This window comes from Colletotrichum abscissum, assembly GCF_030869225.1.
Source record: "Colletotrichum abscissum strain IMI 504890 chromosome Unknown Scaffold_3.1, whole genome shotgun sequence".
In the NCBI taxonomy this organism is placed as follows: domain Eukaryota; kingdom Fungi; phylum Ascomycota; class Sordariomycetes; order Glomerellales; family Glomerellaceae; genus Colletotrichum; species Colletotrichum abscissum.
The window spans coordinates 1,068,197-1,082,894 of NW_026850209.1; the positions used below are offsets into that span (position 1 = coordinate 1,068,197).

Consider the following 14,698-nt stretch of genomic DNA (forward strand, 5'->3'; position numbering starts at 1 on the left):
GTATCCGGACGTCGTTGCCATCTTTGCCTCGTCGTTTGCAAGGCCTTCCACACTTCCCCTCGCTGAGGCAGCCAAGACGCGTGGGATATCCGGCAGCGGCAAGGTACGTGTAAAGTGCTTTTTCAGCGTAAGGGGCTAGCAGAGCTGATGAGGTATCTCGACGCCCGAAATTGGGTGTCTCGGTACTTTGGAAGAAAAAGGCGATGAACTCGGATCGACAGGGGTGTCATGGAAAGGGGAGCTCGGGACTAGCGTGGTTTTAGAAGCGCCACTTTTTGGTGCCGTTCCTGGTTTCGCAGCGTACCTTAGCCAAGCAAATGCGGCTTGGACTGTTCAGGGAAGAGAAACAAGCCAACACCGTCTTTCAGGGCGCTCAACTTTTGGCCAAAATTTTCGGTCAAGTCGCCTCTAGTGAAGGATACTTTGCTCTTTGTTCGCGAAACAGGACCAACGGCGCGGGACCTGTGCTTGATAACTCGGCATTGAGGTCGAACGCGTGGCTTTCTTTGTCGTCTTGGTTTTTAAAATTTTCGTCGTTTGTCTCGTCCGGGCAGCATCAACGGGATGCAGAACAAGATGAGGTGTCCTGGTGCAATCACCCTCCTGAGATTGAGACATCCACTGATCGCTGGCTTAACCGGCGAAACATAAGCGCGCTGCCAGCTGCCGCTATGGTGTGTAAATTTGTAAGGCATCGTGGATGGGGACGATTGCGATTAAAGTGCTTCAATATGGCTCCAGTGAATCCAGTCCGAACTTGGCTCTCCCCTTTTTTTCTGTTAGTGTCGCTTGCCGAATGCCATTGGAGTCTGGTAGAGATGTTTGGGCAGAAAATAAATAAAAAAAAGTCCGTCATACCGTATATCCATGCCAACTGTGACAGCAAAGGTCCCGCCCATCCCGCGCGACCTGAGTCTGGTGTGATGGATTGATTGCCGGGTGCCGGCGCCAGCAGCCAGGACCTGATTCCCATCCAATCCTCTTGTCAACAAGAGGTGGAGGGACTCAGGGAGGACCGGTGGGCGACATTTGCGTCCCTCTTTTAGAAATTAGGTGGACGGTGGCCACTTTCTCACGTAACTGGCGATCTACATCCGACTCGGAGGATGGTCGGATTCGTCACTTTGCGACTTGGTTGGTTGGCTTGCTGCTGTCTGTCTCCTTTTGCGTGTTGCAATGTGAATGCGGCGACGTACGCGGTCTATCTGCAGATATCCGCGGGACGCCTTTGAGATACCTCGAGGTACATTTTGGGCCAAAGTACCTACCTTTCGTGCTTACGTGCCCTCCTTGAAGTGTAGGAGAGAGTAGGCGGCCAATTGTATGTACATCGTTCTTTCTTATCCAATTTAGATCCCACGTCGTTCTTGTACCTTACGAGATGTACTTCGTACCCTGGGTCTCTACCTAAGCAATGGAGCAACTCGATTGGCGGTCGCCCTTTCCTCTTTTTTCTCAACTTCCTTGCTTCCCCTTCCATGATCCTCCTGCCTCTTGCCTAGTTAGTGCGCCTTCCTTTTTCTTGTCCTTCCTGCCCACTATTCTTTGCCCAGAGCTCGACTCGACCTCCTCTCTCTCCTGAGTTCTGAATCCTGGCAACCGCTGCCATTGTCGTAGTCGTCTCTGTCCTTCCACCTGCCTTCCACTCCTTCTCCTTTCTTCCCCTTTCTGGCTCTTGGTGGTAGAAACAATAATCTTTCTGCCATCGCGGCAATAGCAATAAACACTATCGTCGACATTGTCTCCGTTTCACCTCAGATCTCACCTGGATTTTGCGGAGAGGCGTGTTCCAGTCTAGACTTTTCTGTCTCTTCCTCCCTTTCTTCCCCCGCGCTACCTACTCGCCCCCCGTCCGATCCATTGCACCACACCCCCCGAAAAAAATCCCAGCTGGGTCTCCTTTGATAGGAGCCGTGCCACTCTCTAATCAACGAGTCTTATCCAATCTCGCCAAGCCCCCATAACAGGTCCCGCTCACACTGCAGCGTTGTTGTCGTTCGAGCCAGGTTTCTTCTCGATTGGGTTTTGCGAGGCGCGCGAGAGCTCACCACGTTCCTTTCATACTTCGAAAGACCAGCGCTTCGGGTCGTCATTCCTTTGGTTGTGTGTTTTCCCGACCGCCGCAGCATGCCTCTATAGCGCCGCGGCAAACATTCCAACCGTAACCTATACCCAATCGCCCGTTCGATCAGCACCCTTTTTTTCCACAGCGGATTGCCGATTCTTTAATAATCCCCAGTCGACCGCCGCCCGCCGCCGCTTGCCGCTGCCGCGCTGGCCATGTTGACCATGCTCAAACAACAATCATCGAGAGGCTTCATCGCCCCGAGGGCTCGCCCCAAGACGCTGCTCTTTCTCGCTCTGGCAATTGTCACCGTCTACTTCCTGGCCACACGCGGCGCTCCTGCCGGCTATCACGTCGTCCCCTGGAACCAAGACGGCACCTCTCCACCCCCCGAAAAGGCCGCACCTCCTGAACCGCCAAAGTCGGAAGAGGAGAGGAAGCAGGATGAGGAGAGACAAAAGCAAGAGAGAGAAAAGCACGAGCAAGATCTACGAGACGAATTCGCGCGGGAGTATGAAGCTGCCAAGAAGTACGTGCCCTCCTACCAATCCCGACTGCGGGAACGTCAGCTGTCACGCATGCAGGAGAGACTGACATTTTAAACTTTACAGGCTTCCCGGCAACGACGCGATCTACGGAAACACACTTAACTCTCTGAAGGATAAGGAAAACAGGACCGCCGAGCACGCCGCCAACCTCCGTGAGTCTGGCACGCAGGAGGAGGCCTACACCAACCAGCGACCGGTCTACTTCAACCCTTATCCCGACTACAACAGCGAAGAATGGAACAAGACGCATCGCGCGCCTCATGTGCCCTGCATTGGTGCGACTGGCGAGGCCGTTGATGATCTCTTGGTCTTCAAGGGTCATCCTGCGAAATTCCCCAACCCGGGCTTCGGCGGCTTCGATGTCCTGGACATGGATGGCAACATTTGCTACGAGCGCGAGACCAGACTTGGACCCTACGGTCTTCTTCCTCAACTCAGTAAGGCCGGTCTTCGCATTGACTGGGATAACATCAACTGGGGCGACCTTCAGGAGAAGTGTATTGAGAGAAACGCTGCCCGCTTCGACGAGGGAAAGCCCAACGAGTACATCAAGACTGCTTACCCCGACATCGCTGAGAAGTACGGCAAGGAGGTCGAGGAGGAAGAGGAGGCCAACGAGAAACGAGGCCTTACCAACAAGTTCAGGGGCGGGTCCAAGGGCGCTAAGGTGACGACTCCCGACGCCCGTACTGCTGTCCTTCTTCGAACCTATACCGGCAAGAAGTACACGGAGAACGACAAGCAGGTCATTCGTTCCCTCATTTCTGAGCTTTCGCTCCGATCTGGTGGCGAATATCAGGTTTTCCTGCTACTGCACGTTCGCGACCAGGCTCTCGACATTTGGAACGACGAAGCCACGTACCAATACGTACTCAACGAGCATGTGCCTCTCGAGTTCCACGGCATTACCAAGCTGTGGAATGACCAGGCTATGTGGAACCTGTACACAGCACTTACCGACGAGAACGAAAAGAGTGTGCATTCTGCCCAATGGCTGTCGGTGCAGAAGTTCAGCCAGGACCACCCTGAGTTCGACTTTATCTGGAATTGGGAAATGGACGCCAGAATCATCGGCCACAACTACGACTTCCTGAAGCGCCTCTCCGACTTCTCCAAGAAACAGCCTCGCAGAGGTTTGTGGGAGCGCAACGAGCGTTACTATATCCCCGATTTCCACGGAGACTACGATACCGACTTCCGCAAGGACGTTGAGCAGCGCACTCGCGGCAACCAGATCTGGGGCCCGCCCAAGCTGCCTTTCATCAACCCCGTCGGCCCTAAACCTCCTGTCGAAAACCCTGAGAAGGAGCCGTACAAGTGGGGAGTTGGCGAGGATGCGGACATGATCACTGTCGGCCCCATCTTCAACCCGATCAACAGCAGCTGGATCATCTCGGACCACATTTGGGGCTACAGAGACGAAAAGTTCCCCGACCCTGCAAAAACCCTCCCCCGCCGAACCACCATTGTCACCCAATCTCGTGTCTCCAAGCGCCTCTTGGACATCATGCATGTTGAGAATCTTCGTGGCAACCACATTGCGTCGGAGATGACCCCTCAGACTGTCGCGCTTCTCCACGGCTTCAAGACTGTGTTTGCACCTCACCCTACCTGGTTTGACCGCCCCTGGAATGGCACTTTCCTCGAGAAGTGGTTCAATCCTGGTCCTCGCGGCGAGAGCGGTGGCGAGGGCAGTCCTATGGGCTGGGGAAGAGAGCGTAGATACCAGGGCATGACTTGGTACTACCGCGCCGAACCCCCACCAAGACTGTACAACAACTGGATCGGATATGTCGACACTAAGATTGGCGGCAAGAACTGGGAGAGAGCGCACGGTCGTCCGTGTCTGCCACCCATGATCCTCCATCCCATCAAGGAGGTCAAGCCGACAGAACCCGGATTCGCGACCCAGTTCGAGCTCTTCTACGGCTGAACGTGCCCACGCAGAACTATGGTGTATGATGTACGAACAAGACTTGCTTCAAACTGGGTTTCGTGGTCTCGCTGGCAAGAGCGACGATGTATGAAGCAGAGCACTGGCAGCAGAAACAACCGGACATGAGAGTTTTCAATGGGATTTGGAGGGTACCTATCCTGGAGAACAGGCGCTGCTACGAATACCACTACATGCCCGAGAGGCTATGAATATCAACGAGCTCCAGGCAATCGCCCCGGGAACCGTGGCGACATTTACCGATCCATTCCGTCCATACGCATGCGGGCCACAGGTTAGATATGAAATCGTTACAGTGTTGCCCCCGGAGCGAGACGTTGTCTCTTTCAAATCAACTGTTTCGGCCTTCACGTGTGAAAATGGGGTTACCGTTTTCATCACTAGTGATGCATCTTCAGTAAAAAAACATGGCACATTTTCACTCTTCTTCATTGTCCAATGCCGACAAACCCTGTTCTTTCTCCCCTACCTTACTTTACTCTCTTTTTTGGGCATTTTTACAGCGATTAGACCTTTTCCCTAAACGGCCGGCTTTACTTTTCTAGTTGTACAAAGGGTGGATGTAGATGGAATGTGTGCGTAGGTGGGAAACCAATGTTGCCGGTTTTCGGGACCGAGCGAGCGTAGATATATGTAGAGTATCTCTATCCTTCGGGAACTAGAAGATGAGGGAAAACCTGCCAATTGTAATTGTCATGGGTCATGTTGCTGGTCTTTCATGAGTGACTTGTTGCGACTCTGTGATTATACATGCTGAGCTTTGACTTGCAACTGGGTAGGTTCTACGGTCTTGGCCTCTCAAGGCTGGATCATACAAGACTTCAGAACCTGATCTATATATTGCCGATGCAAGTACCAGGCAGCCTCGGGCTCAGGCGTCTATCTAGCTCTCATATGCAAGGACTCCTCGTCTCCGCCAACATGGAAGATGAAAGCAAGTTGATGTGACCGATCTGACTGATCTGGTTCAGTTTGTCCGGGTGGTTGATGTCCACATGTCAATGGGCAGACCAGGTGTTGCATGTTGCGAGGACAGTTGAGGAACTTCTGGCAGAAGAGCTTCTTGAATACCCTATTCGAATTAGCAATCTGGGTCTCAGGTTACTAGTTCTTGGTGAATTATTCGGCCGGTAATATGCCGAGGCAGGGACGGGATGAGGACCGGTGATGAGATTGATGAGAATGGGTTATTCCGGCTTAGGGCGATAAGCTCGGTGCTTGGGCATCCTGCTCAACTAAAGCCACACGTTCTTGTTGCGTCCGAAAGACTGGAAGATTGAATTTGGATGTGCTGTGTTCAACCACGGAAGCCTGCGCTTCTCGGTGCCTTTATAAGGAGCATGTGGCCGACGGGTGGCCTCAGGCTGGATGCTTGCTTTCTGGGTAGCTTGACGTTGGGTTTGGGTTTAGGCTTTGGGTTGGGAAGAATGAGATCTGGAATTCATTGGGTGTTGATGTGATCTGGGCTGCTTACTTAGTCGTGACAACTCGGCATTACCACATCTGCCTTACTGGCCATAGAAGAAAGTCACTCCGGGGCAGTCAACGTGGGTACCAATTTGCTATGGAAGAGACCGATAGTCTAGGCGAAAGACAAATAATCTCTTATGTCACAACAGAATGTCGTCGAATCGCGCTCAGATGTGCGTCCAACGAGGCCGAGGCGGATACTAGGCTGGTGACGGGATCTTCAGAATCTCGGTATCTGGACTGTTTTGGCAGCCTCACAGGACACATCGGATAGCTACAGACAATAGTCACGATCCTGCAGGCTGGCTCCAGACGCAAGCGAGCACCTGCGCGGCTTCGAGATCTTCACGACGAGTGTGGAACAGAGTTGCGGTGCATCAATGAAGCTAAAGGCGAACCATCACTGGCAAGGAATTGCCTGAATTCGCCCACCTACTTGCCTGATCTGCCTTACCTGCCGTGCCTGCCTAACTGCTTGGTCACTTTGTGGAAGTAATAGACGGACGGGACACGGCATGCATTGCGCGTGGCTCCTGCCGACTTCTCCATTTTTGGGCGGGAGAAAGCGCGCCTGCCGTACCTGCCCCGCGCGGACGGGGAGGCCGTTTAAATCACGTGTACCTTGAATCTATTGGCCAGGGCCTCTTCTCACACCTGCAGCGTACTTCCACTTTGTTTCTTGTTACCCAAATGAGAAACCTAAAGCAATCGCAGCCTGCAGTTGATGCCTATAGCCTGCAGACACCTCAGGCAGGCTCTCCTTCGACGATGCATTCCCCGCGCAAATGCGCTCGTGAGTCGTGATGATGGCCTCACTAATACGAACATGAGGCAGCCAGATCCATTCGCAACCCGAGACAGCACCGAACAAGAATCTGTGCCACAACAAGCCCACCTTCAATGCATCGCAAGAAAAGCCTGATGCTGTGCTTGGGGCTACAGCTGCATCTGCTGGTCCAATTGCATCACCTCAATGTGCCGTGGCTACATGACGATGCGGTACAATCAGAAATGGCCTCACGATAGCGACTTCTATCGAGCCACTGATTCTAGAACACCTTGCATCTCAAACCTCCAAGGGCAAGAAACAGACTGTAGCACCATCGCTTGATGCGGCTCATTGGACACTCGTTTTGACCAGCCAACGGGAATCTCGAAGCTTGCAGCTTGCCCAGCCCAATGACACAAAATGAGGCTTGCAACTAGAATGCAGTGCTGACAGGAGATAAATACCCCGCTCTCCATCATGCTTCAAGTGCAAGAAAGGAGCCGATATCCTGTTGGCACCGTCCTCTCTCAGTCCTCCCTTTGCTTTCGTGACCATCTCAGTAGCTGGCATTCTGCACAAGATGGCTGCCTCTTTCGTTGACTTGGCTGGCATCGCCAAATTGGGTGTACAGCTTGCTACGAAGCTCGCAATCTATCAACTCGGCACCTCTGGATCAGATAGCGATATCCACAGTCTCAGTGACGATGTCCTTGCTACAGCGGCAGCACTAAGCCAGCTGCGGGAATTTCTCGCCGCTGATGCACTTGAGGTATCACCCGTCTACCGGTACGATGGTCGGGAAGCCATCGAAGATCTTGCAGCGAGATGTGGAAAGGTGTATACCACCATTATCCGCAGCGTTTATAGAGCAAGTCTTGCTGTCAAAGTCGTCAAAGATGTGGACTTTGAGTCCCTTAGCACGGAGGACCTGAAGGCATCCAGGCTGCATGCAATCAGCGACAACATGGACTGGGATATGGTCGAGGAAGCCATTGAGACGAGTGAGGTCCAACTGCGCTGGCTCAAAGCAAGTCTGCTCCTCCACATCCAAGTAGCTGGTATTGCTGGCCTTCAGATCAAGTAAGTGCACCTTATGCCGTGACGATGAACGATTTAGCTAACCACTCCTCAGACCGAGATATCCTGGCAGTTTTGACGAGGAATTGGCCTCAAGGAGTCTGGCAATGCGTTTGTTGACATGCAAGGGCAAAGCCGCCAAGGAACTCGTCGAGATTGCTGAGAGAAAGGAACGTCTGGCGCTTGCAGACAAGCCTGACACTGAGAGCGTTTACGAATCTTCAGCAGCATCATCAGTCAGCGGCAGCGGCGTTGAAGATGACGCAGAATCCTGGAAGTCTGGCGAGACAGCTAATGACTCTAGGGCGCCATCCCTTTGTGGTGATAAGACGGAGGAGAATGCCAAGGTCACGCCCGTCGTTGAGATTGATATATCTCCTCCTCCGCCACCGCCGATGGCTGCCCCGACAAGTTTCTGGCACCAGCCGTGGGACGGGGGCCCTGACGCAGGCCCGGTTGAAATCAAGCTCTTGTCACCGAAGCGTCGATTCCCAGCCAAGGTCTTCAAGTCTGTTGGCAAATGGTTCAAGGGTATTTTCAGCCGCAACACCATGCCACCCATCATCGACCTAGATCTCGAGGCGACGGTCCTGAGGAATGGACCATTCCCAGAGTCCTTCTTGGCATTGGAGCCCAAGATGCTCCGTCTCGAGCTGAAGCGCATCCTGAAGCAAAGCTCCAAGACCCCTGGCGACGCGTTCCTGATCCAGGACGACCAACTTCGTTCTGCCGTTCAGGGTGCTCTCTTCCGTGCCCAGAGAAAGGATGGCCGCACCAGGCAGCTTATCACTGTAGATGTCACCACCCGACCAGATGTCGCGGTTGTGTACATGTCGGTCGATCCGGCGGCAGAACCCGTTCACATGACTGATGTTCTGGGTCGAAAGTACGATATTCCATTTGAGCAGTGCCGCACCGTTCAAGTAAGATCCCCCCCCTTTTAGTACTCCATGAATCCTCAACTAACCGGCGTCTACAGGGTGCGCGTGTATCAATCCACCAGCGCTTCAAAGACGTCAACAGGCTCTGGAACCTCGTAAGAGACGGAGCATATGAGATCGTCGACGAGAACGACACTGTCATCACGCCAGAGGCATGGCAAACAACCATCAAGCCCGGCGCCGTTCTCCACATGCGCATCTCGGCCTTCAACGACGGCATGAACGGAGGCGTCTTCGTACCACCCGGCGCGCCGGACCCGCTCACGTGGGCCGAGCCTTACACGCCGCCGCCCATGCCACCAGGCTGCTGGAGGGGACCCCCCATGCCTCGGGGGATGCGCCCGCCGGGATTCTGCCGTCCTGGAGGCCCGGGGCCGAAGGGATGCATGCCTCCTCCGCCACCGCCTACTTTTCCGCGCGTTATGCCGCACGTGATCACAGTTGAGCCTAGAGAGCGTGCGGAGCTTGGCTTCGAGCCCGACTTTGGGCCGAACCTGACGCGAGAGGAAGACCTGGGCGAGGGGCGGAAAGACCTCGGTCGGTGGGTTGCTTTGTGGACTAATGCTACGGACACGGATTTCACCTCTGACTCGGGCGGTATCCCGTCTTATGATGATGCCTCTTCCATCATGTCTGGGTCGTCCTCGTCCTCGGATGAGATTGTGGATGATTGAATCATCTTAACGTTTGTTCCTCCTCGTTAGCAACGTGGCTCTGAGGTTTTAAGCCTTTCACTTTGCTGATCTGTTGGGTGTCACTCTTTTCGCCCTCAGTACCTATACGTTTATGATGTTGTCACGATTATGAGTAGGCAGGTTGGACTTGGGCTTGAACGCCTCCGTTCCTCAATCGCGTTTCGTTCGAATATGTCAATGTTGTATCCGTATGGCCAGATATCGTTATTTAATTTCTCTGATACATGACAAGTCATACTTTGTTTATGCCACTTCGGAATACTTCTCAGAGAACTCGAGCGTTAAAGCGACTCAAGGAAGCTCTGTGATACGGATCACCTCCTCTTTGGGCCCTGCCTTCATGCACGCAAAACACAAACCCAAGAAGCTGTAGTGTGGCTATGTGGCAAGGCGTTTTTCAAGCTAAAGCAAGGGTCTCACTGGTTGTCTTCCACCCCATGCAGGTTGATGTGTCGCACTTGCACCCACGTCAGCATGTCTTCCAACGGTGGTTCGCCAGAAAGCCACAGCAGGCAAACTCTCGCAGGTTGAGCAGCCGCAGCAGGGCTGACCGGCTTGATTGGTTCTTGATCCTGCCCTCGAACAGTCAAATCATTATGTTCCGGATTCCTCCCAAGGCCCTCGAGGCCTCTGAAGTTCTTCCTCTGCCACCCAGATTCAACACACCTGCAACGCATACGGCTTATTCTCACCTTCGTCACCCATGGCGGATCCTTTGTCGACGGCAGGCAGCGTTGTTGGGATCATTTCCCTCGGGATTTAGGTCGTGCGGTCAATCTACCAGTACTACAGTGCCGCGAAAGACCAGCACTCCGACATTGCTCGCACCCTGCGGAAACTCGAAGATCTACAATCCTTGTTCGAAAGGCTGAACACCCACCTCAGCGATCGAAAATTTCGATCCAGTGAGGCGGCTTTGCTTCAAAACATTGAGTCCACGATTCAACACTGCGAGGAGTCCATCGACGAGTTGGAACAAGAAGCGAGGAAGTTTGAGAAGAAACCGACCGACGGTGCTCGAGCTGCAATTAAAGGTGTCGTTCGTCGCTTGGCATACCCGTTTAGGGAGAGCACTCTCCTGAAGCTGCACGAAGACATTGACTATCTCATCAGTCAACTGTCTCTGGCTTTGTCACTCCTGCAGCAGCAGACCATCGATCTCGTACAAGATGAAATCGAGAATACCAATGCCATAATCAACTTAATTCGAACCTCGCAAGTCTCCTCCGAGATCCGAGCTTGGCTCAATGCTCCTGACGCGACCTTCAACTTTACTGAAGCATGTTCGAAGAAACACCCAGGAACTGGTACTTGGTTCGTCAACGGGCCTGAATTCACTCGCTGGTTGGAGGGGTCAAACTCGTTTCTTTGGCTGAAGGGCTTTGCCGGCTGCGGAAAGACTGTTCTGAGTTCGACGGTCATACAGCACACCCTCCGTCACCGTAGATCAAACCCCTCCATCGGGCTCTGTTTCTTCTTCTTTTCATTTAATGATGAATCCAAACAGGATGCATCAGCTATGCTCCGAGCGCTCATTTTGCAGCTATCTGACCAACTTGACTATGTTCCATCCGCACTGCAAAGAATACATGATTTGAGGAAGAAACACAACATTCCACCGTCCACGGCAGATCTACTTCAATGTTTCCGTCAGGTCTTACAGCTTTTCCAAAAAGTCTATGTTGTTTTGGATGCACTAGATGAGAGCCCTCGGGAAACTAGTCGGTTCGATCTTTTAGAAACATTGAAAGAGATTCGGACTTGGTCAGAGCTGGGATTACATCTTTTGATAACCAGCCGAGACGAAGTCGATATTCGTGAAGGATTAGAGGTCGAGAAACAAGCGACTATCTTAATGAAGCACGAAGGAATAGATGATGATATTGCTAGCTTTGTCTCGCAATACCTTCAACGGCGTCTCAAACTTTGGAAAGAGCACCATGCTCTGATTGAAAAGGTCTTGACCGAGAAGGCACATGGCGTGTGAGTAGACGTATCTGAAACTTAAATTGTCAGTGCTAACGATTGTAAGTTTTCGTTGGGTTGAATGCCAGTTCAAAGCACTCGCAATGTGCCCAAGGAGCAAGCAGGCACTCGATCGGCGACTTCAATCCTTGCCTCCGACCCTGGATGAGACGTACAAAAGAATGCTGGAGAATGTTCCCGACAAAGACTACGCCAAGCAAATGCTGACGATTCTATGTTGCGCATCAAGACCTTTGACTGTGCCAGAGTTGATCAACGCTTTGGCAATCGAAATCGGTGCAACGTCCTTTTTGAACTCAGATCGGCAATTGCCAGATGCGGACTCTCTTCAAGAGATTTGCCCAGGCTTCACCGAGGTAGCCCTGGACCTTGACACAGAAACAGTAATCATTCGTATTGCCCACTTCTCTGTACAAGAATATCTCGAATCTAGTCGAATCCTTTCACCGGAAGGCTACGCTTCTTTCAGCATACCAAAGCGCTGTGGAAATCTACTGCTGGCGTCAATGTGCCTCACTTTGCTGCTAGAACGTGAGTTACAGATGACCAAGCTTGAAGAGATTAACGAAAAGTATCCCTTTGCAAAATACGCTGCCAAGGAGTGGGTGAGCCACTGGAGGAAGAGCATCGGGATTGGCGCCGCATTATACGATAACGACTGCCACTGCGATCCTGAAGTATCCCACGACAGGCTAGTTATACGACTTCAGGACCAGATGTTATTACTTTTCAGAGACAAGAAAGGGGCAATGGCAAATTGGCATAAGCTATGGCACCTTAATTCTGACTGGTTTGGGGGAGACGACGAGATGCCATCTCCACTTTGCTATGCCATCATTATCGGTGCTCGCTTCCTGGTAGAACGCCTCTACGAGGACTGTAGAACACAATGCAGCCTCAAACATCCAACGGAAAGATGCATCGATCATATGGGAGAAAAAAATGGAAGCCTTGCTACACTATTACAAGCAGCGGCAGCTTTCGGTCATCGAGACGTGGTAGATTTCTTCCTTGACAAAGGAGCGGACCCAAACATGAAGGTGGCGCAGACGCCTACGGCATCTGGCACTCCTTTGATGACGGCTTCGGCTCATGGTCAGACAGAAATCATAGAGTTACTGCTCAAGCTTGGTGCGGATGTCAATGCCGTTTGGTCCTCCGTGCCGCCAAGGAAACTCCTTGGTCGCGGACGACGGCAGTTGGTTTTTATTGATGAAACTCCCACTGCATTAGCAGCGGCATCAAGGTTTGGTATCAAAGAAGCCGTGAAGTTATTACTGCAACACGGAGCAGTTGATGATGTTCACTCCAAATTCTTTTCTGCCTTGACGGCAACGATGGACCCTATATTCGCAACCTGTGGGTCCTCAAAGTATGCTGCGTGTAGAGAACTCCTTTTCGAAAAGTTTGATGGCTTCAAGGGCACTAAGAGTCCTGAAATTTTGAAGGTCTATATGGAAGTAGCGGCGAAAACCGGAAACGCAGGCTTTGTCCGAAAGTGCCTGGACAAATGGATCCTTTATGGAAAGCCTAGCTTTTCGTCCGGAATATTACTTCAGTTCGCGCCAGCCGGTGGGCATCGAAAGACTGTTGATCAACTCCTTCAGTCGAACGCTAGGATGACCGGCTCTGCTGACTGCCCTCACATGATGGAAGGCAATGACATTGTACACCTGGTCTTTCAAGAAAAGCTCGAGAGCTCAATCCAAGATCACATTCTTGAATTGATTCAGCTCTTCGCACAAGACGGCGATTGCTGAACACATCGAAACCTTCGGAAGTTGTTACATGGAAACCATTGAGTGGTTGTGTTATGGTAAATGACTGGTGAGGTGAAGAGGATCGGGTAGAGAATCTACGTATGCCCTCTCTATTTCGTGTCTCTGCTCCGACCGTGTTGTACAGAATTTCCAATGTCATCAGGCGGACGTGATACCAGTGACGTTTGTACTGTAGCCCGAGGAAGAACTTTTAGGAATTGCCCAGCAAAAAGGTCGACGGAATTAGAGAAGAAACTTGAAAAATCAAGCTGGAACCAGCTGCTTCCGAGTACCATCACCACAGTCCGCATATCCCTCCTTCATTTCTTGAAAACGGTCTCCTCCAACCTTCGCCCATCATCAAGAACCACAGTCTCAGACCCAACCATGACAAACAAAACCCTTGTAAACCCATCCGAAGCATTAACCCACTCGTGATTCACCCCTCCCTGCACAATAACCTCCCCCGCCCTAACAACCTTCTCTTCCCCGCCATCCAGCCTAAGCACAATCTCCCCAGCCAGCACGCACGCATAGTCAACACTGAGAGTCCGGTGCATAGGCGCCTTATACCGTGGTGGGAAATCCGTGAGACAAAAGTACGTCCCTGCCGCTGGTGCGCGCGGGAGAGATGTTGATAAAGTTTGTAGAGGTGTGTTGGGTGCGTTGGAGGCTGGGAGGGACGGGGTTGTGTGGAAGGAGGTGAAGCTGCTCGCTTGGGGGCCGAAGGGGTGGAATGGCGGGAGGACGGCGTCGGATGTGAAGATTGAGGTGCCGTCGTTGGTGTGACCTGTTGTTATGAGGCGGACTGGGGGTAGAGGGGTTGCTTGTGGTGCGGTGTTGGGGTTTTTTTGGTCTGACATCTTTGTTGTGAGTTTAGTGATGACTGATGGAAATGCTTGATGATCTTCTTGAGTGAGGTCCGGATGTTGCGTGGGAGAAGCGTCTTGTGATGATGTACGGATGTCGTTGATTGTTGTTCGGAGCCCAGTCTTGGCGAGACCTGCACTTTTTATATCTCACACTCAACCCATCATCAACCTCAATAAACATCCACATAATCACCTAACTTCAAGCTTCGTGCTCGCATTCATCAAGATGCCCCGCTCATGAAATGCGACGCCATCGCGTTAGCGGCGGATAACGGCCCAGGAAACATAAGCGCTAGCGAATAAGGCAGGAAATCAAGCTTCGATCAACACCTGCAAAGACATTGACCAAGCCAATTACAGCAGTCAAGCTAACTGCTTGTGGCATCTTGCTTTGAAACCTCGTGCAATTGATGGTAGCATTGACAGGAAGCGCGCGGCTTCTCGGGACGCGAGGTTCAGCGCGAGACCCTTGAGCCTGGTGTTTGGTGGTGATCGTGGGGGAATTGCTTGGGTAAGCGGGCGTATGCTTACATATGGATGTCGGCGACTCATATGATGGAA

At 52.2% G+C, this 14,698-nt stretch overlaps 4 protein-coding genes across 4 annotated transcripts; 3 read left to right on the forward strand and 1 right to left on the reverse strand.

The window, feature by feature from the left end:
* Positions 1-2,280: 2,280 nt before the first annotated feature.
* CABS01_01684 (uncharacterized protein) lies at positions 2,281-4,546 on the forward strand (the record flags this gene model as incomplete). Its single annotated transcript, XM_060535064.1, has 2 exons — positions 2,281-2,594; positions 2,677-4,546. The coding sequence occupies 2 exons, from the start codon at positions 2,281-2,283 to the stop codon at positions 4,544-4,546; spliced, it is 2,184 nt and encodes a 727-aa protein (XP_060398253.1).
* Positions 4,547-7,386: 2,840 nt separating this feature from the next.
* Positions 7,387-9,498, forward strand: CABS01_01685 (uncharacterized protein; the record flags this gene model as incomplete). Its single annotated transcript, XM_060535065.1, has 3 exons — positions 7,387-7,886; positions 7,939-8,806; positions 8,863-9,498. The coding sequence occupies 3 exons, from the start codon at positions 7,387-7,389 to the stop codon at positions 9,496-9,498; spliced, it is 2,004 nt and encodes a 667-aa protein (XP_060398254.1).
* A 617-nt stretch (positions 9,499-10,115) lies between these two features.
* Positions 10,116-13,265, forward strand: CABS01_01686 (vegetative incompatibility protein HET-E-1; the record flags this gene model as incomplete). Its single annotated transcript, XM_060535066.1, has 3 exons — positions 10,116-10,255; positions 10,312-11,502; positions 11,552-13,265. 3 exons carry the CDS (start codon positions 10,116-10,118, stop codon positions 13,263-13,265), a joined length of 3,045 nt encoding a protein of 1,014 aa, XP_060398255.1.
* Positions 13,266-13,585: 320 nt separating this feature from the next.
* CABS01_01687 (uncharacterized protein) lies at positions 13,586-14,128 on the reverse strand (the record flags this gene model as incomplete). Its single annotated transcript, XM_060535067.1, has 1 exon — positions 13,586-14,128. One exon carries the CDS (start codon positions 14,126-14,128, stop codon positions 13,586-13,588), a length of 543 nt encoding a protein of 180 aa, XP_060398256.1.
* Between the last annotated feature and the right edge of the window lie 570 nt (positions 14,129-14,698).